The sequence below is a fragment of the Mustela nivalis genome (genome assembly GCF_964662115.1).
Source record: "Mustela nivalis genome assembly, chromosome: 9".
Classification (NCBI taxonomy): domain Eukaryota; kingdom Metazoa; phylum Chordata; class Mammalia; order Carnivora; family Mustelidae; genus Mustela; species Mustela nivalis.
This window is the reverse complement of record NC_139028.1, coordinates 77,181,925-77,207,763: the sequence shown is the minus strand read 5'-3', so window position 1 is coordinate 77,207,763 and position 25,839 is coordinate 77,181,925. Positions and strand designations below refer to the sequence as shown.

General features: G+C 37.3%; 1 protein-coding gene across 23 annotated transcripts in view; it reads left to right on the top strand.

Moving 5' to 3' along the window:
• The window catches only part of SOX6 (SRY-box transcription factor 6), a 686,491-nt gene that overhangs the window by 480,384 nt on the left and 180,268 nt on the right, over positions 1-25,839 (top strand). For all 23 annotated transcript variants that reach the window (XM_082747252.1, XM_082747265.1, XM_082747253.1 and 20 more), the window contains 2 exons: positions 6,101-6,273; positions 9,140-9,208. In XM_082747252.1, the coding sequence (XP_082603378.1) occupies positions 6,101-6,273; positions 9,140-9,208 (242 nt within the window). The remainder of the gene's footprint in view (positions 1-6,100; positions 6,274-9,139; positions 9,209-25,839) is intronic.

Genomic DNA, 25,839 nt, shown 5'->3' with positions numbered 1-25,839 from the left:
TATTGTAAAAGAGGTGGGGCCCATCTCTACTTAGTAAAGTGCACTGCAAGGTGCCTGCCTTTTCCAGATGTGAAATCTTTAGTGACCTCCCGATGCCCAGTCTCATTTCTAGCACTATGGACTGTAACTGTGGGAGAAATTAACTAGCAGATTATGGTGCTAACTTCTGTGAACTGAGGTTTAAAAAAAAAAAAAAGACTAAATTTTAAACTTGGCTTTTATTTTTAGTTTTTCATTCTATATCAAGAAGGGATTTATCCTAGTTAATCTTTTTATTATACCTAAATTCTCCTCAATTTTGAGGTTTCTTTGTTGGTTTGGGGCCTCCAGACAGGTAGTTATAGTTTGTAAAGTTAATAAAAAGAGCCTATTTTAGTTCATTTTCCCCCCAAATTCTTCAAATTTTGACCAAAAAGGGCTAGAGGGCTGATTTTGAAACGTTATAGTGAAAGATGGCATTTGAAAACTTTTGATGAGGGAAATTGCTGCCGTATTTACATTTTGAAAAGTGTTTCCTTATTTACGCACTATTGACTTCCTATTGAGACTCAAAATTTTAAGTACAACTGGTAAAGAATTCAATGGATCAAACTCAGTAAATCTGAAGTCACGGGAATAAAGGCCCCTAAGAAAAAAATGTGTCAATTTTAAAGGTCTTTCCTAACTGAAGACCATTTTGTGATAGAGCCAAAGGTTAATAAAATCAGTAGTGAATGTAGCAATTTTACAGATAAGCTATTCACAACAAGTGTAGTTACTTGAATAAAAAGCTAATTCAGTTCTAAAATGCCACATGCAGTAGCAGTGAATAGCTGCTTTTAGGTGCTTTCTGGAGGAGGATAAAATACAGAATCACGGCACTCTTCTCTTCCAGCGTCCCTGGCTGCCTGTAAATTGCTGTGAATGGGGCTGTGGGCTGACAGGCTCTATTAAGACAAACTGCCTTTCTCATCGGAGAGATAAAATAAATCAGGTGTTTAGTCAAATTAAAATACTTCAGCTGGAGCAGGCCCTGGGGAGCACTGATCCACCTGACTAATCTGAGAGAAACTCAAGACAGATGTGGTTTGGGGATAAAGACGACCCCATGGAAAAAAAAAAAACAAACCTGCTGCACTGTCTTTGGAGTTGGAGAATAGATACAGTTTACAGCAGAAAAGTGTCGGGCGCGCACTGTGTGCGATATTGGATAAAAGCAGGCACGTTACTTGTAGAGAAGCTGTGTACAGAAGCTTTTTTGCTGGTTCCTTCTTTGCAGTTTATGAAACTACCTCTGTTTTTGTGTGGGAGAGACTTTCCTGGCAATGCTTTTTAGAGATTTTGAGATAGCCTGAAGGATGTGAAGCAGACGACAGTTAGGCAGCTACTGATGACCTCTGCTGGCCTGGTCACATCCTCTGGATCTGAGCTCCTCTTCCAAGTTGAGTTTATCAAAACTCAAAACACCATTTAAGATAAGACTTTTTACATTGAGTTAAGTTACCTCATAGAGCATTCTATATGGTCATTTGCCTTGAACATAATCGGATAGTATTTAGGTAGCCTGACCGTGCCCCATAATTTGTCTACATGTTCAACAGCTCTGGCAGTTGTACAGGTCTTCCTCGACTTATGATGGAGTGACGTTCATCTTCAGTTGAAAATATCGTTAAGTCCGAAATAATCTGCTGAACGGAGCACAGCCTAGCCTGCCTTCGGTGTGCTCAGAACACTTATGTTATCCTACACTTGGGCAAAATTGTCTAACATCAAGACTATTTTATAATTATGTATTGACTGTCTTATGTAATTTAATGAATAACATCCCCAAGTGAAAAACAGAATGGTCATATGGGTGCAGTACGATTGAAGTGCATTGGTTGTTTGCCCCCATGATTGTGTGGCTGAGTGGGAGCTGATGGTCTCTGCCTCTGCCCAGCAGCTGGAGAGACTATTGTTCCCTGTTGCACCGGATCCGTATCACTTTTGCACCATCATAAAATCAAAAAACTCTAAGTTGAACCATTATAAGTTAAGGACTGTCTATAGGGTTTTGTGGGGTTTTGGTTTTTTTTTTTTTTTTTTTTTGGTTTTGTTCTGTTTTGCCAAAGCAAAGTTATATATTCAATTAAACTAGTAATTTTTGAGTTGAAAAAACTTGTGTTCACAGGTTGATCGATCAATGTGATTGAGATTCAATGTTATTTTTATTACAGAGGCATAAATATTTGCTGTTAATTAAAACAAAAATTCAGTACCACAGGTTTTAAATACCTTGGTTTAAACCACTATATACAAATAAATACAATGGGTATAAAACAGAAAAATGATAACCTGTATGCACACACACATGCCCATGCATATTGGAACAAAGTGGCCTACACTTTTAGAGAGTATAAGCTATTGTATGGTGTAAATTGATCTCTCCTTAATTTGACTCACAAGAGACTAATATCTATCTATCTATATGTATGTATGTATATTTATCTAGATATATATCTGTATCTAGATCTATCTATCTATATTTATCTCTATGTATAGATATATAAATTCTCCATTGAGGGAGGAATTTGAGACTTGTTTTGCTACTATATTTCATTCCAACTGCATTCATTATGCCACTCATATCTATTCAAAATATATATATGTGCTCCTCAAATTAAGGAAAAGAGAGTGACAGTCTCATATGAATGCCTAAAATTTCCACTTAAAAATATTGCTCTCTGGCTTGCTTTTTTGAAAAGTTTATTTAGATGTCACTGAATTTTTATAATCATCCAGCTTGAATATCATTAATGATTTATAAAAAGATTCAGTTCAGTGATGGTATTCTGTAAGTGCAGGTATACATGTCTATTAGCACTGGAAACACCAATGCATTTATAGACCTGTTGGTTTCACCTTGAGCAGAGGAAGCTAAGGAGACAGATGTTATCCTCAGCTTCTCTGTTTCCTGCATAGAGGAAAAATGGGACTATATTGAAGTTTGTTAAAACAACATTGTTTAACTTGGGAGAAGAGGAGAACTTCCAGTCTGTTGGGGGATCTAAGTGCTGAATCCTGCCCTTGTATTGGTCCTTGCCCAAAGTTTCCTATAAATGCTCTTCTTTATTAACGAAGTACAGTGACTTTCCCAGATCTATTAACCCTTCTCTTAAATCACTGCATATAGATAGGTATAGAAATAAAATTACTGGTAGATCAGAATATTGCCAAAAATATATGTAATAAAATGTGTGTATAGCTTAATGATCTATTATAAATTTCCAAACTATTTCCCACACCATAGCTAGATTGACCACATCATTCATCCCTTATCTAAAATACTGTAGTGAGGGGCGCCTGGGTGGCTCAGTGGGTTAAAGCCTCTGCCTTCAGCTCAGGTCATGATCTCAGGGTCCTGGGATTGAGCTCCGAATTGGTCTCTCTGCTCAGTAGGGAGCCTGCTTCCCCTCCTCTCTCTGCCTGCCTCTCTGCCTACTTTTGATCTCTGTCAAAAAAGTAAATAAAATCTTTAAAAAAAAAATACTGTAGTGATTTCGAAATACTCTTGGAATAAATATGAAGTTTATCAAGCATGGTAATTAGGGCCTGAATGGTGTGTGAACTTTTCCTACTTTGTCTGGTACTCTACTCCTTGCTTGAATTTTACTTGCTCAAATTTTGCTATCTTCTTTCAACTTCTGGAACACACTGGAACTCTTCCTCCCCCACCGTGTCAGGGCTTTTGCCTATTTTGCTGCTGTAAAGCTCCTTGACCACCCTCCAACTCTTTGACTAGTTTCTTCTATTCATACTACTCTTAATTTGCTACTTTTTCCTTCTTTCTTACACTTGGGCCTCCCAAACTTGTTTAAACTTTCCCCCAAATACCTATCATTTTGTCATACTTTTTAAGTTATAGTCTACATTAAAATATGTAATCTCTTGTTTAAGCTGTCTCCCTACTTTAGGACTACAAAGTGCATGAGAGTAGGGAATTCTGTCTGCTTTTTTCTTGCCATGGTGTCAGTATCCTTAGTTCTATATAGTACCTGACACATAGCTGCCACTCAGGAAGTATTTTTTTTTTTCAATGAGAAATGAATAAAATGAGCAAATAAATACATTTCATATTTATTTTGTATTTTCTCATTCATATATATACATTTGTGTGTCTATGTGTGTGTGTGTGTGTGTGTGTGTGTGTGTGTGTATATATATATATATAAATACATGAATTAATTGAGCTTGTTGCAATTTTGAAGAAATTTTATGATTCCTTCTGGGAACCTGCTTTTGTATTTTAATATTTCTAGATCAAGAAGTTCTTTTTTACCAAGCTAAAACCCTTAATTGCTGAAATAAAAGCTCATTAAAAATAATCAATTCCAGGGGCACCTGGGTGGCTCAGTGGGTTAAAGCCTCTGCCTTTGGCTCTGGTCCCAGGATCCTGGGATCGAGCCCGGCATCGGGCTCTCTGCTCAGCAGGAAATCTGCTTCCCTCTCTCTCTCTCTCTCTCTCTCTCCCTGCCTGCCTCTCTGCCTACTTGTGATCTCTGTCTGTCAAATAAATAGATAAAATCTTAAAAAAAAAAAAGAAATCAATTCCAGTAGCTGGAAAGAACAGCTGAATATAGTATTTGTGCCTTTGTCAGTAGAACACATTTTCTAACATCATCTCACTATCTAATTTTTCTTCTAATTTTGAGTTTAGGCCATCTTTCAATTCAGTGAATCTTTAAGGACATGGGGTATTAGCTGTTTGTTTGTTTCTTTATTTTTTAAGGACTTGAATTGGCATTACAAACCCCAAGGTAGTCCTTAAGTGTTATAACTTCTCTGCTGACATCAGTTTTACCTTCTGGGAATCATATATTAGCAAGGACTCACCGACATCCTCTGAAGGCTCCCTTTGTCCATGGGGGGCACTTGGAAAATAGAACCACTGCTAATTGAAATAGTGTTAGTTTCTCAAATTGTCCTGGTGCTTTCTTAGAAGGAATGAGGGGGATTTCATAAGGCGTTTGGAGGTCTCCTCTTACACACACACACACACACACACACATTGGCAATCTTTGTCCCCTTTGACAGCTGGTGGCATCTTTCTGAAAAGCTTTCAAATCATAGATCATTTCTTCATAATGAAACCTGTGTGGCTCAAATACAGTGGGTTGAAATTCTTATCTTATGCTGTGGTAAATACTCTAATTTAGATTCACAAAAGGATTCTGTACCCTTTACTTAGGAGAGCTGTGCAATTTGCCCATAAAAAGACTGTTCAGCACCATTAGTGCATACCATAAGTGTTCAGCGACACCGTATTCATTAAACAGCATATCCTTATGCATAACCTTTTCAACTTCACACATGTTTTTTTCCCTTTGAAGAATGACAAATGACAAAAGGGTGAAGGAGCCTCCTAAGCAACATTGTTGCCATTAAAGATGAACTTGAGAACTTTAGCTTGATGCCCTCACAGGGGGGAAAAATCAGATTCAATCCTTTCTTACCTGAGGCAAGGGAGTTTTGTTTTTTTTGTTTTTGTTTTCCCCTCTCTCTGTAGAACTCATTCCATAGCCAAGAGAATAGCTTCTGACTTCAGAGACAGGTCCTTACACAACAGAAAAGTTTTATGAGAGCAATGGTTGGAAAATTCCTTAAATTACACTTATTAAGCACCTACTAGGTCTCAGATCCTGTGTTAGTCACTGAGGTAGAGATAACTAATATTATAGAATATTAACAGAACCTATACTTTCTAATCTTTGGTGTTAAATATCATAGGTTTCCTTAGCTTGATCAGATAGATTTGGTAGGGGTAAGGGGTGAGGAGGAGGAATCCGATAAAAGGGTGAGGATGGGGGTAAATTCTGCTTTTTGTTTTGTTTTGGTTTAAAGAGCAAGAGGGAAGAGTGAGAATTTTATTGTGATATTACTTTTTCTTGGCAGGGGCGATGACTAACTTGTGTTCATTCCATCCATATTCTGTAGCGTTCCTATACTCACAGTAACCTCCAGTTACTGTCCCGGATCATTAAGTGCCTTCGGGTAGTCCCTTTCTAAATCTGCCCTCCCCCCTTTCCCCAATTCATTCAGACTTTTCTCAAACTTGTGAGCTATCTTCTCACTTCCATTTCAGGTACACCTGAGAGCCTGGCAGAAAAAGAACGGCAGCTCTCTACTATGATTACCCAGCTGATCAGTTTACGGGAGCAGCTCCTGGCAGCGCATGATGAGCAGAAGAAACTGGCAGCCTCACAAATTGAGAAACAACGGCAGCAAATGGACCTTGCTCGCCAACAGCAAGAACAGGTGAGCCCTGCAAAAGGAGCTGATGAACTGGAGATGTGGAATGTGCCAAGCTCAGCGAGTAATCACATTGATTGGCTTATTTGTCATAAGCATTCCTGAAAAAAAAAAAAAAAAAAGAGAGAGAGAGAGAGAGAGAAGGAAAGAAAGGAAGAAGCCTTCTAAAAATCCAGGGTCTTCAAGAATACTGAGATGATATGTGAAGGACAAAGAAAGGCATCATAGCAACCGGGCATAACTGAAGTGAGAACATTGTTCCAGAACATTCGGATTTGATTAATTACTTAGGGACTTACTCACGTGGGCATCACACATATTCCTCATGTTGACCAAGAGTTATTCCAAGCTTAACCAAGAGTAAGTTGCTTCTCTCCAGGCCTTACTCTTCTTATCCAGAAAAGGAGGGTCCTGGTCTAGAAAATCTTCGAGGATCTTTAAGCTTACTGGTCTCATGATATTCTCTGACTATAAAGCTGGGGTAGCCGTAGGTCTCAGTTTTTCCAGAATAGCCCTGGCTAATGCCTGTTTTCCAGAGTGATTATTAATAACCCCCTATTCCACTTGGAAAAGTTGTCCTGGTTTGAATGATAAATTATATAACTTATATGGTCACTCTATTTATAGCATAGGTAAATTCATTGAAAACAAATTAGCACATGGCTTCTCTAAGAATTTGATTTCATAGATTTAGATGTGAGAAGGAAGAAGAAAAAGCAAAGTTTAAATATATATCTTTTAAAAAATATATCACTTTCCCAAATGTTTTTCCTGTCTCACAAGAGTACATTAATCTAACAACAATGATCCTATAGAGTAGTCCCTGATGCTTTAGATCAGACAGACCCAAATTAATGTGCAGTTTTTAGGAATCTGACATTATTACTGGAATTATCTTTTCAGTTAAATGTATTTTATAGGGGTATATAGAGCAATATATGCTCTGTTGATTTTAATGAGTTGTGACGTCTGGTATTTTATATGCTTGAATATTTGCCCACATGTAGGAATATGGACTCAGCCCCTAATGGAAAATAACATAAAGGAACACTGTAAAAAATCAGAAGTTAGAATGTCATTTAGCCATCCAGAGATGACACAGTAATTAACTATTGACACTTGTGAATAAGCTAGCACAAATTAATCTTGACACATTTGCAGACGAGTGATATCTTACAGTGAACACTTTGTAATTATATTTCAAAATGAAAATTAAATGACACTTAAAACTAGGTTGTCATGCTCAATGAAGCGAGCATGTAGCTCAACCGATTGGCAAATAAAATTCAGAATTTGAGCCACATGGTGCTTATGTACCATACTTCACTGTGTCAAAGCCATACGTCTAGAGTGGATGATAGTAATTGCACTGTGGTGTTTTGGATGCATTTCTATGCAGCACTTTATCATTTAGGAGGGACCATCAGTATTAGATACCTAGTAGTGTTTCACTGGTTTGCTAAGAGGAAATAAATATTCAGAGGATCCAGCATCTATACCTAGAGTTGCCGAGTTGTCCGTCTCTGATTTGAATGGTGACAAGCAGACTGGGCCTTTCCAATCTGATTAGACACAGTTTCCATTTTGCTTAAGAAGCTTTGAGAAGGAGTGGTCCCATCCCTCAAACTCTAGCCTGTGATAGCAGCAGCTCTATCATGAGTTCCAGTATGAGCCAGTCATCACCAGAAACCACAAAGCAACATCTGGGAGTAGACAGCTATTTTTTGTTATCTTGGGCTGAGTGAATGTGATTTGGGTGTTTCCCTCTGCTCTGGGCTGAAGCATCAAAAAGACTAAAGAAATACACAGCTGAGGGCTGATCCGTATTCATTTCCAATTCCAAGGTTGCCCATTCTAGAATATAGGCTTTTGGAAATAGAAGAAATAGGAAGGAAAAAACCATAACTCTTGCCTTTAGAGCACTACAAAACCAAGTCCTTCTAAGTAGTCTCTGGCCACTTTTCCGACTGGCTTCCTTTGTGGGCAGTGAGTACGTTGAGCGCACCCCTTCCCCCCCTGTCCCAACCTGGGGACTCCAGCTTTTGAGACAGTAAACAGCCTCATGCCTGGCTCATGTTTTATAGTAAATACAATTATGCTGAAGAAGTTGCTTTCTCTTCTGAGGGGCAGATTCAGTCCTCAGCAGGGCTTGCATTAAGTGGCTAATATTTCTTCTAGAGACCAGATGACACGTTCACATGTTGGATTTGATTGTTGGATGAAGGAAGGAAATGTAAAACTTTTATGTGGATCCTGAACTTTAAAATTAACACGTTCCCCTCAAAATGATAAACATTAAATTTTGTTTTTAAAAAGTGCTTTGTACATGTAACATCCACAACAACAACAAAAAGATTTCTGAATTTTTGCAGCTTTTTTGGCACTCCCTTGACAATATTTGTAAGTTGTATCAGTTCTGGAAATCTTTCCTTCAGAAAAGGTTGCACCAATGTAGACCGCAAGTAATAGAAAATTCTTTCCCGGCTTTGCTTACAGATTTTACTTTTTACATCCAAATCAAGCTCTTGAGAAAAATGTAGCCAGAGTTTTCCTGTCTTTATTCTCCAAAGATCAGATTTCGACATTCCCACTCTTTCCAGATGACCAGTGCAGATATGGATGAACTGCTCCCAAGTGTCATACAAGGGCACTGTTCACCTACAGAGAAAGATTTAGGGGGTAAGCAGAGAAGTGGCACCTGTTTGAAATTTTTCATTTTCTCCAGCTTACTAAGTCTGCCTCTCTCATTTTATAGGAACTCTTTCACACAGAAGTGCAGTAAAGCATTCTTGTCATTCCAAGAGAGATACCTGGGGTATTGGCAAAGGTGCAAGCATTTCATTTGAACTTAACTAAACTTTATTTCTGATAGATTGCAAGACAACAGCAGCAACTTCTGCAGCAGCAGCACAAAATTAATCTCCTGCAGCAACAGATCCAGGTCAGTGTATTTTATTACTCTCAGCTGATGGTACTTAGATACTTTCCTCCTTGCAAATGGAATGAAAATGCGGCAAACACACCCCTCTCTTGTCAACAGTACCAACAAGGCTGTTACTCAACGATGTACGGTTGTATACATGAATGTAAGAAACATCCATCAGGATCACATGGTGGTCTAAGCATTCTTTTTGGATGTGAGGTGTACACAGAATAAACCTTATCTCTTTTTCCTGTTGCTATTTGCCCAACCTTCACCCAGTAGAAATCTACATGGTTTCAAAGGTAGCACACACGTGCTGTTTTTATTGCCATAAACCATTTTCTGTTTTGTATTTTACCATCTAATGGCATCACAGGGAGAAGCTGATGCTTATTTCCTTGTTAGGACTGTCTGATTGGGTCAATTATGAGACAAGTCTTAAAACCTGGGAAGAGATCATAACAGTTAATTTGGCCTTTAATAAATATTCACTGCATTTTTGCTGGGTGCTGAGGGGAATAGAAAGATCAATGAATAATTACATGTCTTCAAGGAGCTTATAGTCTAGGAAGGAAGAAAGACTTGTTCCTAAATCATTTTAACACAATTTTAAAAATCCCTTTTTTTTGTTGTGGCAGTATGACATGGTACATAAATCATGATTGCAATGGCCTGGGAAGGAATTCTGTGCTTTTTTTTTTTTTTTAAAGATTTTATTTATGTATTTGACAGACAGAGATCACAAGTAGGCAGAGAGGCAGGCAGAGAGAGAGGAGGAAGCAGGCTCTGCTGAGCAGAGAGCCCAATGCGGGGCTTGATCCCAAGACCCCAAGATCATGACCTGAGCCGAAGACAGAGGCTCAACGCATTGAGCCACCCAGGTGCCCCAGAATTCTGTTTTCTGATGTTCCTTTAGACACTTGATGGTTATTGTGACTAACAGCTATCTGAGATAGGTAAGGGAAGAGACCTCCATTTTTTTAAAAGGAACATGGGTATGTGAATTCTAGAAAACCCTAGAATACAGACCTGGTTGTCTGGTGATTAATCCTGAGGAATACTCATTCCAGACTTCTGTCTACCTGCCACAACCTCAGTGCTTTCTCTTGGTTATTGTGTATGTTTTCTAACCTCTGCAATCTGTGTTGCAGCCTAGTTGGGGTGGTATATTGTGAATTATGGCATTCCTTTGCTTGAGTTTAATATTACACCCTCTTGTATGTTTAAAAAAAACCAATTGCGTGAAGTCATAGTTTACTCTTCTACTCTTTCATTGGTGAAAGCCAGTGATTTTAACATAGAGCCTTGCTTCATTTCTTAGTTATACTTGGTGTTCCGTTTAAAATACCCCAGCTTGGTGCTTGAGTAAGTCCCTGGACCTCATTTGGCATTTTGTCCAGTTATCTTCACCCAAAGGTTTGAGCCAGTGTCTTCATTGTTGCTGTTTAATCCATTCTGATTCTGTCTTCCCTACTTAAGTGTGTATGTTTCAAAATAAAGAGTCCAAATACAAGAAAGATGGAATGTCTCTGGCATTTTTGACAGTCAGCTTTTACAATTAAATCTTGGGATAATTTCTCATCCTGATATCTCTTTTATGACTCATGCTGAGATTCCTAATTAAATAACTGTCCAGGTGTTCCTTGGTTCTGCCCTTATTAGAATTTTCAGTGTGTTTCCTACTGCTAAGGTCAAGATTTTTAGCCTGTGGTTTCCTACATTTTTCTCTAGACTCCTCTCTAAGAACTCAGTAGGTGTTAAATAACCTGATCACTTAGTTCTTTCTCTTTCTCCTATTTTAAAGCAGGAATGAAAGAACTTTCCTGAGATGTTCTCTGATTTATCAGTTACTTATTGTTAATGTTTTTACTACATCTTTATATTTATTTCTTTATTTACTTTGAATGTATTTCACTTCTTCATCCACTGTTGTTCATATGAAGTGGCTGTCTTAATCGATGTTTGCTTTGTGGTACTGAGGATGTCAGATGAATAGCAACCTAATCATATCAGGGCAATTTTTATGAAATATTATTAGTATTTACTGATTGCATAGGATTTTATAGTTATAACTTTACTATGTGAAATTGGTGCCTTTTTTCAAGAAACTACAGAGTATGATGTTAAAATATTATTTATTAGAATGTTCAATTTGAGAAGATGGGAAATTGTTTTTTCAAGCTTTTTAATAGAAGTTTAATTGCTTTTAAAACTGTGGATATTGTTGTTTAAATTTTTAAAAATTGAAGATAATCAGCACTTGATCTCAGCTGTACAAATTGTAAAATCAGAGAGATTCAAAGTATCAGAGTTGCATTCATTGTAGATATGTAGGAATCTTCGTAATAAGAATTCATATTTTAAAAAATAACAGGAAGCAATAACCTGTATTTATAGTTCATTCTGTCCTGAGCTACTGCGTTATTTCATATCTTTTCAGTGTTTATCTTATCAGTATACACCATTCAAAGAATTTTTCAAATGCTGAAAAACACTCCTTACACAAAACATATTCATCTCTGACACTTATGAAACAGGTATTTGATATTCAGACTTTTAGTTACTTATTTTTTTTTCTGCAAGGGGAATGGGTTAACTGTATTTTCAAATACGGTTTTTGACAAGCTATCGTCATGATCAGATTTAGAAGAGATTATTATTGGGCTAATTTTAGTATACTTTTTGAGCAAAATATGAGATTTAAGAGATGCTTCAAACACTTTCTATCATGAAAGACACATTGTCCCTTTTGAAAACAAACCAGAATAAAGAGTAAAAGTAAGGTGAGTGCAAAACCTTCTTCTGAAAGTGAATGTATACAGAGACAATTTGAGCCAAGTTTGACCTTCTTTCTTCTTTTTAAATCTTGAGTGCTAGAACCTGTTAGCTAACATGGTCAGCAAGATTAAGCCATGGCAATTGGTTATGGATCAGGGGGTTACATTCAAGATTGCACTCTACTTCTAGTTCAGAATGCCGACTTGTGAATTAGTCTTGTTGTTTCGGAATTTTCAAGCTGTAATATAAAGGAAGGGAGGAGTGTCTAACCTCTTGTAATAACCATACACCAACACATCTGGGCCTATTATAATAAAAACAAATGAAAACCAGAATGGTTTACAAAGAGTGAAAAGCAGGATTTTTCCTTAGAGGTAGGAAAAGGCATGATGAAGACAATATTGTAGAAGTCCCATGCCTTTATTTTGTGAAATCATTCAAAACTTAAATGTGTAGTTAAAAACCATTTTATTTATGTATTTTTTCTTCTTCTTTTTTTTTTTTTTAAAGATTTTATTTATTTATCAGAGAGAGAGGGGGAGAGAGCGAGCACAGGCAGACAGAGAGGCAGGCAGAGGCAGAGGGAGAAGCAGGCTCCCTGCTGAGCAAGGAGCCCGATGTGGGACTCGATCCCAGGATGCTGGGATCATGACCTGAGCCGAAGGCAGCTGCTTAACCAACTGAGCCACCCAGGCGTCCCTTTTTTCTTCTTTAAATACAATTTTTGACATAATTTTGCCTTAGTGAATTCTAACCACATTTTGAATTTTGAAAGAGGCACTGTGTAAGCCATGTTGAGAAAGTAAGATGAATGAGTTTTGTCAACCAATGTTTTTATATTTTTGATGAGTCGATTTTTGCCATTAAAAAATCAGTGTAATAACTTGAAATGATTATTAAAATGTTTTAATATTAACAGATCTTTTAGGAGGCTGTTTCCTTAGTGAATTCAAATCCCTCTGTTTGTGCTTTGGGGAAAATGGTGATTCCTCTAATTTGTTTCATATTAAGTAATTCCCCCGATATAGAGCCCAGAAAAAGTTAGACATTTTTGATATTTCCTGGACAGAAATAGCAGTTTCATCAAGTCCACGGAAAGCCAAAATAATAGATGATGGAATATGGGTCCCCGGAATTGGGAATGTCCGTTCCTGTGCTTTAATTCTAAAAGACAGGTAACTGCTTTGGTCATATCATCTTCCTTGCTCCCCACCGTTGCATTCGAGTATCTTAGCCAGTCTTTTGAAGCATTTTATTTATGAGTTATGTTGACCAGTCAAAAAAAACTCACTTTTAATCTATTGGACATATCAAAGTATATGTACAGTATTTTTTTTTTAAAGATTTTTTTTTTATTTATTTATTTGACAGAGAGAAATCACAAGTAGATGGAGAGGCAGGCAGAGAGAGGAAGGGAAGCAGGCTCCCCGCTGAGCAGAGAGCCCGATGCGGGACTCGATCCCAGGACCCTGAGATCATGACCTGAGCCGAAGGCAGCGGCTTAACCCACTGAGCCACCCAGGTGCCCTATGTACAGTATTTTAATCAACTACTAAATAGAAGGCTAGTCTAAGCAAAGGAGAAAATAAATTCTACTTTCTTGATCCATCTGTAAATTTATGTATCCAACCTCAGCTGCCCATGTCATGGTTCTTGAATCTAGAGAAGATAGTCTTCGTGGATGCAATGTACCACATTCTTTGGTTTCAATAGCACATTACCAGGAACATATTTAATATTGGCATTTTGTTGCTAAAGCTTAATCTTTGGAAGAAGATATCTCAGTGAGAAACTCACTTTTCCAGACACGAACAGTGTTTTCTCCCTATTCATGTCTCTTCAAACCCCAATCTTAGAGATGTCCAAGTGGCTCCTATTGTGTGCTTTGCGGGCAGTGTATCACATCACTGATGGAGCCACGCTGGTCTCCTAACACTGGGCTGGCTGATTGGGGGATTATTGGGGCATTTGGCTTTCGGGGTCAGAGCCAACGATTTAGTGAATTCATCCACACATGCCTTTTTTAGTATAATTGTGAAACTTGAAATTCTTATCTTTTGTGAATCTTTATGAATTTTAATCTTTGTGATGAATGTACAATATTCCTTTCTTCATCATTTCATACATGCATTAGATGGCAAACTCCATTAGATGGCAGATGCCATTGCTCCTGCTTTCCACATACTCTATCTCATCTGAAAGCTTTTTACTTTAAATGCTGTATTACAGGCTGCTTATTTACAAGTGTTTTTCTCCTCCCTGAAGCTTCGTTTTGCTCTTGAGAGTATACGAGTATTTTTCATACACAGTATTTTCTATTTTGGCTATAATGTATTCCTGTGTGCTTTTCATAAATTTTGTGTGTCTCTGTGTGTCTGTCATGGGATAGAGCACCATTCGATATGCATTCTTCTTCCTCCTGTTTGCTAACCAGGAGAGAGGCTAATATTATTAAAAAAGGAGATGATTATTCTTAAACCAGTAAAGAGAATAATTTGAGACCTACTCTCACCTTATAAGGAGATAACCCTTGCCTTTTTTTCCCTTCAGTATGATTAACTATAGGCATTTCAGGTATCTGCTGAGCAGAATAAGGACTACCTTTTTATGCGTAGTAGTTGTCTAAGGATCAGAAATAATTACTTTGTACATTAGCCTTCATGGCCTGTATGACCTGGTTAATTAATTTTTTGCTAGGATAATAATAATAGATATATATTTGAGGATATGCTTCATCATTAAGTATCTAAGTGACCTCTAATTTTAAGAGCTGGACCTTGGCATTTATTGTCTTCTGGAGATGGCTGCAGGAGCTGACCCAAGCCTGATGAAAGTCAGGAGCCCTCCAGGCTCACGGAGTCCCTCTGTCATACGTTGTATCTCTGTTAATTGCATTTAGCATTGATAAACAAAAAGCAATTACAGTGCTCCTGTTTTGGCTCTAGCCAATAGTTCCTTTTTGTGTTATTGATCAGGTAACGAATCTCCTTCCAACAGCCTCTGAACAGGACTAAATAAACCCGCTGGAAGTAATTCGATACCACTATTGGCACTGTACGTGGATCTGATACTCTCTTGCAATGAAATGAGAGTTATAAACAAAGCTTAGAAGTCGAGGATTAGCCCCCAGCTTCAGCAAGCCCTTAAAATATTTTGTAATTCTATCTTCAATCATGAATTCGCCAGGAAAAACAGACCCTGTCTCCTCTATTTCTCCGCCATTCGCTGTTTTTAATTGCCCACAGGCAGGCCGTTGTGATCTTCTTTGGAAGTTTAAAACCAAGATAAAAATGCAAATCTAATTATTTCTTTTATGTAATCTAATTAACTTTTTAAGTAATGATAGATGCTCCATAGCTTGCTTCAAACATTTTAATGATGAAGTTTCTGAATTATAAAGAATAGGTAAAGCTGCTATAATTCAGGAAGAGCAAGGACCTTTCCAGCTAAAAATTTAAATTCTCTGTGGATTAGAAACTCCGATTTAGCCACGCTAGACTGTTAAAGTTGGAGTGGATCTAAATATAAGAAGTGATACTTGCCCACATTCTATGAGTTACTTACTGTATAGAGTTATTAATCAGCCTTCTGCCTGTTTTCTAAATGTGGCCTGTAGCAGAGATGGCTCAGCAGACCTGAGCCCAAATCTCAATGCTTTCGAGGCACTGGGGCTTCAGTGACCCTTACCCTTTCTAGGTGACCCTCCCTTGTCTATTTTACCTGCTTATACTTATCCCTGACTCTATTCCCCGGCTTTTTCTCAAACTACTGATACTAAAAATTCTGGGAAACCAAAGTCTTTGCTTCTTTCTGGGATTAATGAAAAAGGGAGAGTACATGACCTCTTCAAAGGCAGGAGGGTGGAGTGGAATGGGCAGATGACCCAGGTGGTGCTGGCATGTGACATTGCCATTACGTAACACTGAATCAGTTCCATGGGGAAAAGGCAGCACTCTTCTGTTTTCTTCTTGACGTCTTTGATTACATTGAGAGCTCAGTTTAATGTTAGTCTTTAATACTTTCTAGGATGTGCTAATCTCTGTAGGAAAGACAGAGAGAGTGAGAGAGCATCTTAGTCTCAGAGTCTCTGAAGGCGACAGCATTTAGCTACAGATAAAATGAAATAAAATAAAATAAAACTTTGATTTTCGTACTTACCTGGTTATCTTGTATTTATAACAAGAGATTGTAGGTTTCTATTTGAGGTAGTGCCATTAAGTTTCCTTTTGAAAGAAATGTATTTAAGCAAAAAAAAAAAAGAGTCAATTTAAATTAAAACCTTAAGCAAATAACAGTTGTGTACTTGGGTATGGCAAAAATTATGAAAATGGACTTTAATGATAACTTTTGGGAAAGCTCTGAAAAAGTACTACACTAAGAGGTATTAGAAGATCCCCCTTCACACTGCTTCCACTTTAACAGAAGGCTAAACTTGAAACATCATATGGAAGTCCTCATGCTTCTCATTTGCTCATGGGGTGGGGTGAGGGCGGGTGGCTATTCCTGGTGGACAACAATATTGTGAGTTTATCATTAAGCTATATTTAAAGATAACCTTGACATTATGGGTTTTTTTTTTTTTTTTTACCTCCTTTGGAATTAAAATGCTTTTTCTTTTTATGAAGTAAAGGTGATAATGGATGGTATGTACTTTGTTTTCCATTTGGCAAAATAAGACATTCCCAAATTTTATATATATATCTATATATATCTATATATATAGATATATACCTATATATCTCCATATATCCCCAGTTTTGTTTTTCTTTGGAACTTTTTCTCCAGTCCAAATCCTGTACTTTATAGAAGAAAACCAAAACTCCAGACTTGTCCAATCTTAAAAAGTTAAATATTGTCTGAGCTGAGTGGAACCAATTTTCTTGACTCCTAGTCTAGTGCTCTTTCCAACATTTCAGGTTGTGTCTCAATTTGCCCTTTTTGTGACTTGAATAAATCTTAGTGCACTTCAGTTTCCTAGCTTGTAAGATGTGGATAATAACACCTAACATCTAAAAATCTTATTACATTCTCTTTGTCCTTAAACAGAAAAAAAAAAAAGGAAGATTTGCCATTAGAATCAGTTTATATCCCAGAACTACTACAACTATGGGTATATACCCACAAGGAAAGAGATAAAAAGAACATAATTGGAATCTTCCTATAGTGTAGTATGAAATGTATTTATGGCTGAGTGACTCTTTTGGTGTTTATATATAAACTTCTTAGATAGTTAATTATTTTACTTTCTGGGGGCTTTAAAGTGATATGTCGTTATACTGAGGGTCAGTCACCTTTAATGTTAATACTTTTCTTTCCAGCTACCTTCTCCAGCTGACAAAAGTGAGCAGTGAGTGACAGCATTTGATATCAGTGGGTCTTGGTTATACCTTGTAATCACTTGGAAGCCTTTTAAAAATCCTAATGCCTGGGTTCCATCCCAGAGATTCTGATTTAATTGGTCTGGGGTACAGTCCTAGTAGAAAATGGTTAAAAACTCTCTAGAGATACTAGAGGACAATCAAGACTGAGAAATACTGTTTTAGATGGTGTAATACAGACTTAATGATTAAATGTGAACTCTAAGTTGTTTGGACCATCTCTCTATTTACCTGTCTAACATCTGTGTATCTATATTTATATCAATAGCTATCTATATCTAGATAAATAGAGGGTTAGAGATGGATTAAACAAATAATTCTTTAGCAGCTGAAATATACTTTTGACTTCGGTCACAAGTGTTTTACTTAAAAGCTAGAAGGCTTATAAAGGATCATGGTTTAAACAACTTAAATAAGTGTAGTTAATTAATTGTTCTAATAACTTGATTTTTATTTATATATAGGTATACTGGCAAAACAAGAATGTGTTGAGATCAGAATATTTTTTTCCTTTGGGAGGTGGTATTTAAAATAAAAATGAATGATAGCATTTCATAATAGTATAAAAACTTTTAGAAAATAAATTTTCAGTTACTACTTAAACAAAATGATTCAGGAAATCAATCCATTATTTATTTTTATATGTGTATTTTCAAAAAATTTCTCTACAAAATTGACCACATCTTGATATACTTGTAGAATGTATGAACCTGAATGTACCTTAAGCTAGGTTTGTACATATAAGTAGAAAGTATAGAGAATATGATGCATTATTTCAGAGGGTTTGTAATTTAAAATTGTTAGGGAACTAGCTAGCACAGGTATTGATTAAATAAATCCAGATTTAAATTCCAGTTCTACTACTAATTAGGTCAGTGATCTGTTTTGCTACTTAGTAGGTATGAGACAAGTTTCTTAATGCCTCTGAGTCTGTATTTTAATAGTAATAGATGGATAATAATAGTACCTTACTAGTTGTGAGATTAGAGAGCCTCATGTAAAGCCTCTAGTATGTACTCAATGCACACTATCAGTATCTTTATTGTTACTGTTTTTTTACCAAGTATCATTTCAGAGTACCTTATGGAGAAGGATAGATACATAGATAGATATAGTATCTGTGTTTATAAGTATGTTTGTATCTATATACACATGCATGTTTAGAACCCACAAATTAATGATGTGAATATAGGGGAATCAATGTCGATGCGCTTAAATCTGTTATGACCTTGATAATCTAAAGGAAAAGAAGGAGCAATAGTTTTCTCTGGCTGCCAAATGAGGGCTGTTTCAATTGTCAGTGAGAGGAGAGTAAGTTTATCAGGCACTCAGAAGTAGTTGGCCAAGAATTAGGGCTGCCTGGAGATTGTCTAAAAGAGAGCACGGCATTTTATTCTGGAAAACAGGGTCAAATTCTCACCTTTTACAACAAAATGGGCTTTCCTATTAGATCAATAGTGTTTGCGAAGTTAGAGAGACAGTAAATGAACCTTTCCAATTTATTTTATAGCTTAAAAAAAAAAACACTGATGAAGTTACGTGATGTAGCAGCACAAAATGCAAAAGTCTTTCTTGTTTAAAATAAAGTTGTTCATATAAATCTTGTGTATGCCATCTCCTGTAAGTCAAGCATTTGCCCAGCTTTTGTGAATTATGTCTATACTTAGAATTTAAGAAGTTAAACAGTATGCATACCAGACTTGAGAGATGGGAAATAAAAATTGATATACTGTGTGACTCTGGATATAGCACAGGGAAATATCTTTTAAATTCTGAAGGGATGTACTGACATAACCATTTTTAATTCACATAAGGTAACTCCCACTCAAAATTATTAATGTTAGAGTCAGATAGTTCTACTTGTTCAAAATAAAAGAAAATAAATGATGCAAAAGGGATCAGGGGCTCACTGTGAGATGCTGGATTCATGTTATCTAACACCCGATCCATTAAGAAAATGTTGAAGTTGTAACATTAAACAGTGAAAGTCAAGGGATTCACAGATCAGAAGGAAGGACCAAGTCCATCCTCAGTCAGGGCATAGTCATGACTTTTGTTGAACATACATTTCAGTGAAAGATCTAAATTTTCTACAGTGGCTGAAATTAGTGCAGATCGAAAGGGCTGTCAGCTGGGGTGACTTAGCTACTGCTGGGACATCTGACAAGGTGGACAAACTACTCTAAAGGACTCATAGCAAGCCTGGCTTATTCTGTACTGGACTAGCGTCCTTCATGGTTGGCTGCACCTTTATGCATTCTTTACTTGTAGTATTCATAGGAAAGGGGTGGGAGAGCCAAGAAAGCTGATTTTAGTTTCAGTTGGTCGTCTAGTAACTTTTTTCCTTTTTGAAAGTTGTGATGATGTCAGGAACCAGCTACCCAAAGGAAAAAACCTTCCTCATGTGCTGTTCTTTGATAAAAGATATACGTAAGTCCTAGTTCACTGCTTCGGGAGCTAGCTGTGGCAGAAGTCATTTGTTAATGTACAGAGAATTAGTTAAATACAAGGCTCTTTAGGATTCCTATAATTGAATGGTGCCTGAGGAGGCAATGAGGGGCCTAAAACTTCAAGGAGAGGAGAGCTCTCCAGCTGCTGGCTCATGTATTTGTCTGTCCTAAAGGACCTTTTTTCATCCTGTGGCTGTCAGCTTCTCCTTCCTCCTGACTTGCATTTCACCGAGAATCAAGAATGTCATGATAGCTCCCAGATCATCGGTTTAGGAGGCGGAGGCTGGGGCTTGAAGGAATCAGCACGGATATAGTGGTGGAAGAATGAGCTTAACAGCAGAAGATGTTGGAGAGGAAGGACGTGCACATTGACAGGAAGCTGTCACCTTGCTCAGTGACGAGGAAAGGAGGCTTCAGAAAAGGAAAATGTAGTTCTAAGTTTTTCTCTCTATCCTACTCTGTGTAATTCTTTGTAATGCTTTGTGCAGACTCGGGTTTCTAGATTTTATGTTTGAAGGTTAGATGGAGTAGAGGCACAGTTAGATGAGCTGGGATTCTCCAAGGAGAAGCCTAGAGGGCAGGGCACCTGACTGGCTTAGTTCTAGTGGAGCATGTGACTCTTGATCTCAGGGTAGTGAGTTTCAGCCCCACACTGGGCATGGAACCTACTTAAAATAATAAAAATAAGAAATACATGGGGCACCTGGGTGGCTCAGTGGGTTAAGCCTCTGCCTTCAGCTCAGGTCATGATCTTAGGGTCCTGGGATCGAGCCCTGCATCGGGCTCTCTGCTCAGCGGGGAGCCTGCTTCCCTTCCTCTCTCTCTGCCTGCCTCTCCATCTACTTGTGATTTCTCTCTGTCAAATAAATAAATAAAATCTTAAAAGAATTATAAAAATAGAAAAATAAGAAATACATACGTACATACATACATATTTTTAAAAAGGAAAGAAAAGTCCAGAGGAGCAGGCAAAAGTGAGATAGTAGTATTCATTATTGGTTCTAGCCAGAGGTTTTTCTCAGAAGATCAGGTACACCAGATCAGATCCACAATGACAGAGCAAGCATGTAGTCTGATGTTGGAGGGATTCCAGCCCATGGCTGGAATATCTATAGTGCAAGGGTGGAAACCAAAGTGAAGAAAAATGATGTTGAGCTCTCGAAGATGGCCTTCATACAACGGCTGTTTTCCTGTTAAGATTGTCTGATTTGGTTCTTTGGAGATTGTGAGATACACTGGTCTCTGGCAGGGCCCTTCCAGGGTCTCTGTTTTATTTTTTATTTATTTTTTTTTTTTTTAGGGTCTCTGTTTTAAAGTAGAAGTATATCCCTGGAATTCCTAGGGATCCCCTGTGGGAGGGAAATTCAGATCATTGGCAATCCAGTAGAAGAGGTCATTGGAATTCTATGTTTAGGACTTGGCTTCCATATCAGTACAATTATCTTTCCTTCTCAGTAAGATTGGACCTGACTGTGGAGACCTGATTTGTGATATAACATCTATCGGATATACTGTATACCTCAAGTGATTATGTGTACAATCTTTAAGGCAAATGTCTTTTTATAATAGAATCATAGTTAAACTATTTTTTCTTGTTTTAGTTTAGTCTTTTAAAAAAAATTTCTAACACGTATTGCTTTTGTATAAGAAAAATAAAAATTTTAAATGTACTTTGAAAGAACATTGATTTTCAATATTAGTAAGATTATTAAATTTATTGTGGTATATTCATGTGATGGGATGTTACAGACTTTTAAAGATACTTATAAATAATTTTTAATGATTTGAGGTAATGCTTACAATGTATCATCAGGTGGAAAAAACCCAGAATGCAATAATGTAAGTACATTATAATCTCAGCTACATACAAATAGGCATGAAAAAGACTGGAAGAGAATGAATTGTTTTTATAATTAGCTTTATTACTCTTATTTTACTTTTTTTAAAATGCAGGTAACAAAAAAGGAACAGGCATCTATCTTTTTATCTTGTGATCACCTGTTGGATAGATTGTGATCACCAATAGATCATCAGATCTTATGATTTGTCATATCTGATTTCTGGTTGCTCAAATAGAGCTTCCAGTTAATAAAAAACACCAGGTCTCCAAATAGTTGGAAAAAAAATATACAGGTACAGATCTTTCCAGTAGTGTCAGGCTATTTTACTGAAGACATTCCATCTCTTCCTTGTTTTTCCAACCATCTTTGCCTAGGACACTGAATTAATCCCACAGACTTGTATGTTGCTGTTGGCTCGGGGAGGCCATGATTTCAAGCCTAGTAAAAAGGGATCCATGGAGATGATAGCTGATCTACTCAGAGCAGAACTTGCTCTTCTCCCTCCTATAGAAAGTATATGATCCCAAGCGGGGAAAATAGTATTAGAGCAGTGTAGGGTGGCAGAAAGAAGCCTAGACTTGGACTCAGGATGTCTGTGTCTAGTTTTTTTTTTTTTTTTAAAGATTTTATTTACTTATTTATTTGACAGAGAGAGATCACAAGTAGGCAGAGAGGCAGGCAGAGAGAGAAAGGGAAGCAGGCCCCCTGCTGAGCAGAGAGCCCGATGTGGGAATCGATCCCAGGACCCTGAGATCATAACCTGAGCTGAAGGCAGCGGCTTAACCCACTGAGCCACCCAGGCGCCCCTGTGTCTAGATTTTGTTTGACTAGTAACTACATGACCTTTGGAAAGTTATTCTTCTGCAGTGATTTTCATTTTCCATATATTTAGAACAAAGATCATTGTACAAGACTATTGCAGAAACTCCTTGTCGCTATGACCTCCTGTGACTCTGGATGAAGGGAATTAACTCTGGTCCTTGGGAAATGGAGAGTAGTAGGCAATTTTGCCTAAGAAGGTCACAGGCCAATGTCGGATTTGGCCACAGCATAAGCCATGTCCCCCTAGGAATGTTTGCATTTTAAACCATTGAAAGATTTTAAATGATGAGGTCAAATTCATGTTTCCTTTGTGGAGTATTGGGATGGCTTGTAATGCCTGCCACATGAAATGATGACTATCGGGGATTCTTAGAAAAACATATTTAGGAAGAGGGCCCATAAATGCCTGCTTTCAGTCTACACCAAACATATTTCTGCAGCCCATGGCAAACTCCTGCCATGAGGGCTATATAATGGAAAGGGTGACACAAACTTCATTTTAGTGTTGCTAGTGAAATATTATAATTTGGGGGGAAAAAATCCTTATAGCTTTGCTGAAGTATTAATTGCAGGAAATTACAACATATCCTCGTGTAGAATTATGTCAGTGGCATATATAGCATGTAACACCTTTTTCTAGTCTCTCTTGTTTTCACCCCAAGTGTTGCATTTTCATTTGAAAAGAGATGTGTTAAGTAGTTAGAATTTTGTCTAACTGTGGGGGTGGTGCTGAGTGAAGCTCAGACTGTCTGAAAACAATTAAGCTGTGAAGGGGAGACTACTTGGTTATGCTTTCTAGAAGTGGGTTTACTGCTTGAAGCATAATGTTGATATGGATATTCTTTCGACCATATCCTGATTTCTAGCTTGTTAGGTTTCATCGTCTAGTCCCAATAAATTTTCCAACTACAATTTATTTATTGGGTTGCAAGATAAAAAATGAGAGAATTTCATTTCTGATGTGTGGTAGAGTTTAATATGGTTTTCTGATTTCCTCCCATTTTGTTTGAAGTAAATAGGGTAATTACTCACTAAAATTCTAATATCTTTCAGGGCTTTAGGGATGAATCTAAAACAGAACCATATAATGTTTTATTTAAGCAAATCCATGTTCTTATTAGGCAGTTCACCTTAATGTCATTTTTTATAAATAAACTTTGTTTTATTTTTTCAAGGGTTATTTAATTAATTTTGTTGTACTACCACATTCTGACACTGCATCTGCTAAGGCCTGCAGGACGTGATTTGTGGTTTAAAAATGAAAATAATTTATTATTTGAAAAATGATAAATCATTCGGGAATGATACATAAATATGAATGTAAAAGTCTAACGCACTTCCATCTCATTTTTTTTGTACTAAAGCATCTGTACAGTTATCTGTGTTTGCACAAAGCATTTGTGCCAGTTTTACATCTGATTAATATCTAACTAGATATGAGTGAAACCTTTTCTGGAGAAACTACCGCAGAGCTGGCTTCTTGAACTGTTTATGGTTTCCATTAATTGCGGGGCTTTACCATATAACCATTGTATAGATCTGGTTTTACTTATGAAATCCAGATCTGCTTTCCTTCCCTGCTGAGCAGGGTGAAGTTATTTGTGCTACCAGCTTCTTATTATTTTGGGGTTCGTAGCATCTTGGGGATTGAAGCTGTCAGCCCTGAAACTCCCGGTGTTTCTGTGGAAAGATTAACCTTGCTGGAGTAAATCCTTGGTAAGTTTGCTTTCCATGCAACACAGTCAGGTTAAACAAGCACATTACTTTTGAATTAAGTATTTATTTTAATAATTATGGAAAGATACTCATTTCCCTACAGCCTTTCCCCCTCTCTCCTTTGGATAAGAGACGTCTAGACTAGAAGGCTTTTAAAGTCTGGTCATTGGTCTTTCATCAGAGCCTCCATATTTTTCCCCAGGGGGAGGAGTAGGTAAAGGAATGAGGTAGGGGACAGTACAGAGATTTCTGTGTAAAAGGTAACATTGTCTTTTCTCCTGAAGAAGGCTCAAAATTCATCTTATTTTCTTTGGAAATGAGAATGTGTGAAGGGATATTTTGGTTGGGCTTATAAGGCCATTTTATTTTCCTAGTAAAAAGAGCTGCCTTCGTAAGTAGTGATCTTAATCTCCAACCTGAAAGAACATGGTGGCTGAGTTTTCCAAAGGGGAAAAATATATTGGCTTTAAATAGGACAGCGAGTTTGTCCAGTTCTGGTCCTTAACCATTTCAGATTTGCCAGAGCTAGCTCCTGAATGTAGGTTGAAAAGCGGCTGGGAGATGTACTGGTAATTCACAAAATGGGTGTTCTCATTATTAACCATAAAGTGTAGGGAAGATATCTGGGAAGAAATCTAAGGAGATACTGCCTCTCCGTTTATGCCAACAGTGTTTGGGAACATTCTCATTACCTTTTGACTAGAAAAGGCTTATTGCATGTGGAAAAACAAAACAAAACAAAACAAAAAACCAATAGGAGCCCCCCCCCCTTTTTTTACTAACTAGCTGTGAAGTTGTATGAGAAAGAGAAAACACTTTGAAAAATGGTCTGAGCTCTCGTGTATTAAGCACAGCAGATGAAATGATTTATTGGGTTTTATACACATTCTGTAAAGGGTAAGCATTGCTAACAGAATGAGTGGCAGCCTCTGGGAGCTGAACAGGCCCCAGGGACTAGTCTTTGTTCCTCTGGTCTTGACAGGCATGTGTCTCTGTTAAATGAGAGCTTAATTTCTCTCATATGTGAACAATTTCGAAGCCCAACAAAGGCAGCCAGGACTGGAGCTATTTAAAAGAACCAGCACAGGAGGAAGCATTCTTGAAGAAAGGGGATGCTAAAAGGCTAATTACTCACCATGGCTTAGCAACTATTTTATTTTTTCCCTAAGCAAGGTTTATTAACATGGATCTGCCACATTTTTTTTAACATAAACACGCATTAAAATTACAAGGTTATATTTTTATTCTTTGTGAAATAGCCATTTGCTGATCTCTGCTCATTGAAAAGAGGTGCCCCCATCAGCAGTGGTGGTGTATATCATGGAATATTAATTCACTAGAGGGGGAGGGGAGAGGCTAATATACTTTGGATCCTTTCTCTCTCAAGTGGAAGGAATTTAAAGTATTTACTAAGCAGCATCCTTGGCAACACTGTGAACCCTTTCTTTAGACAGTAATTGCTTAAAATGTGGAGGGGATCTTTATTTCAACATTTTCTGTGGGTGTTTCAAGCTATGATTTGTTTAGTTTGTCTCAATTTGTGGACTCTGGCATCTGGGGGAAAATCCATGCTGTTGAAGAGACCTATATAGGAAGTTACAGGTATATTTCCATTTACACTGTTCATATTTTCTTAAGGTTTTATAAACTAGATCATTTTTCCT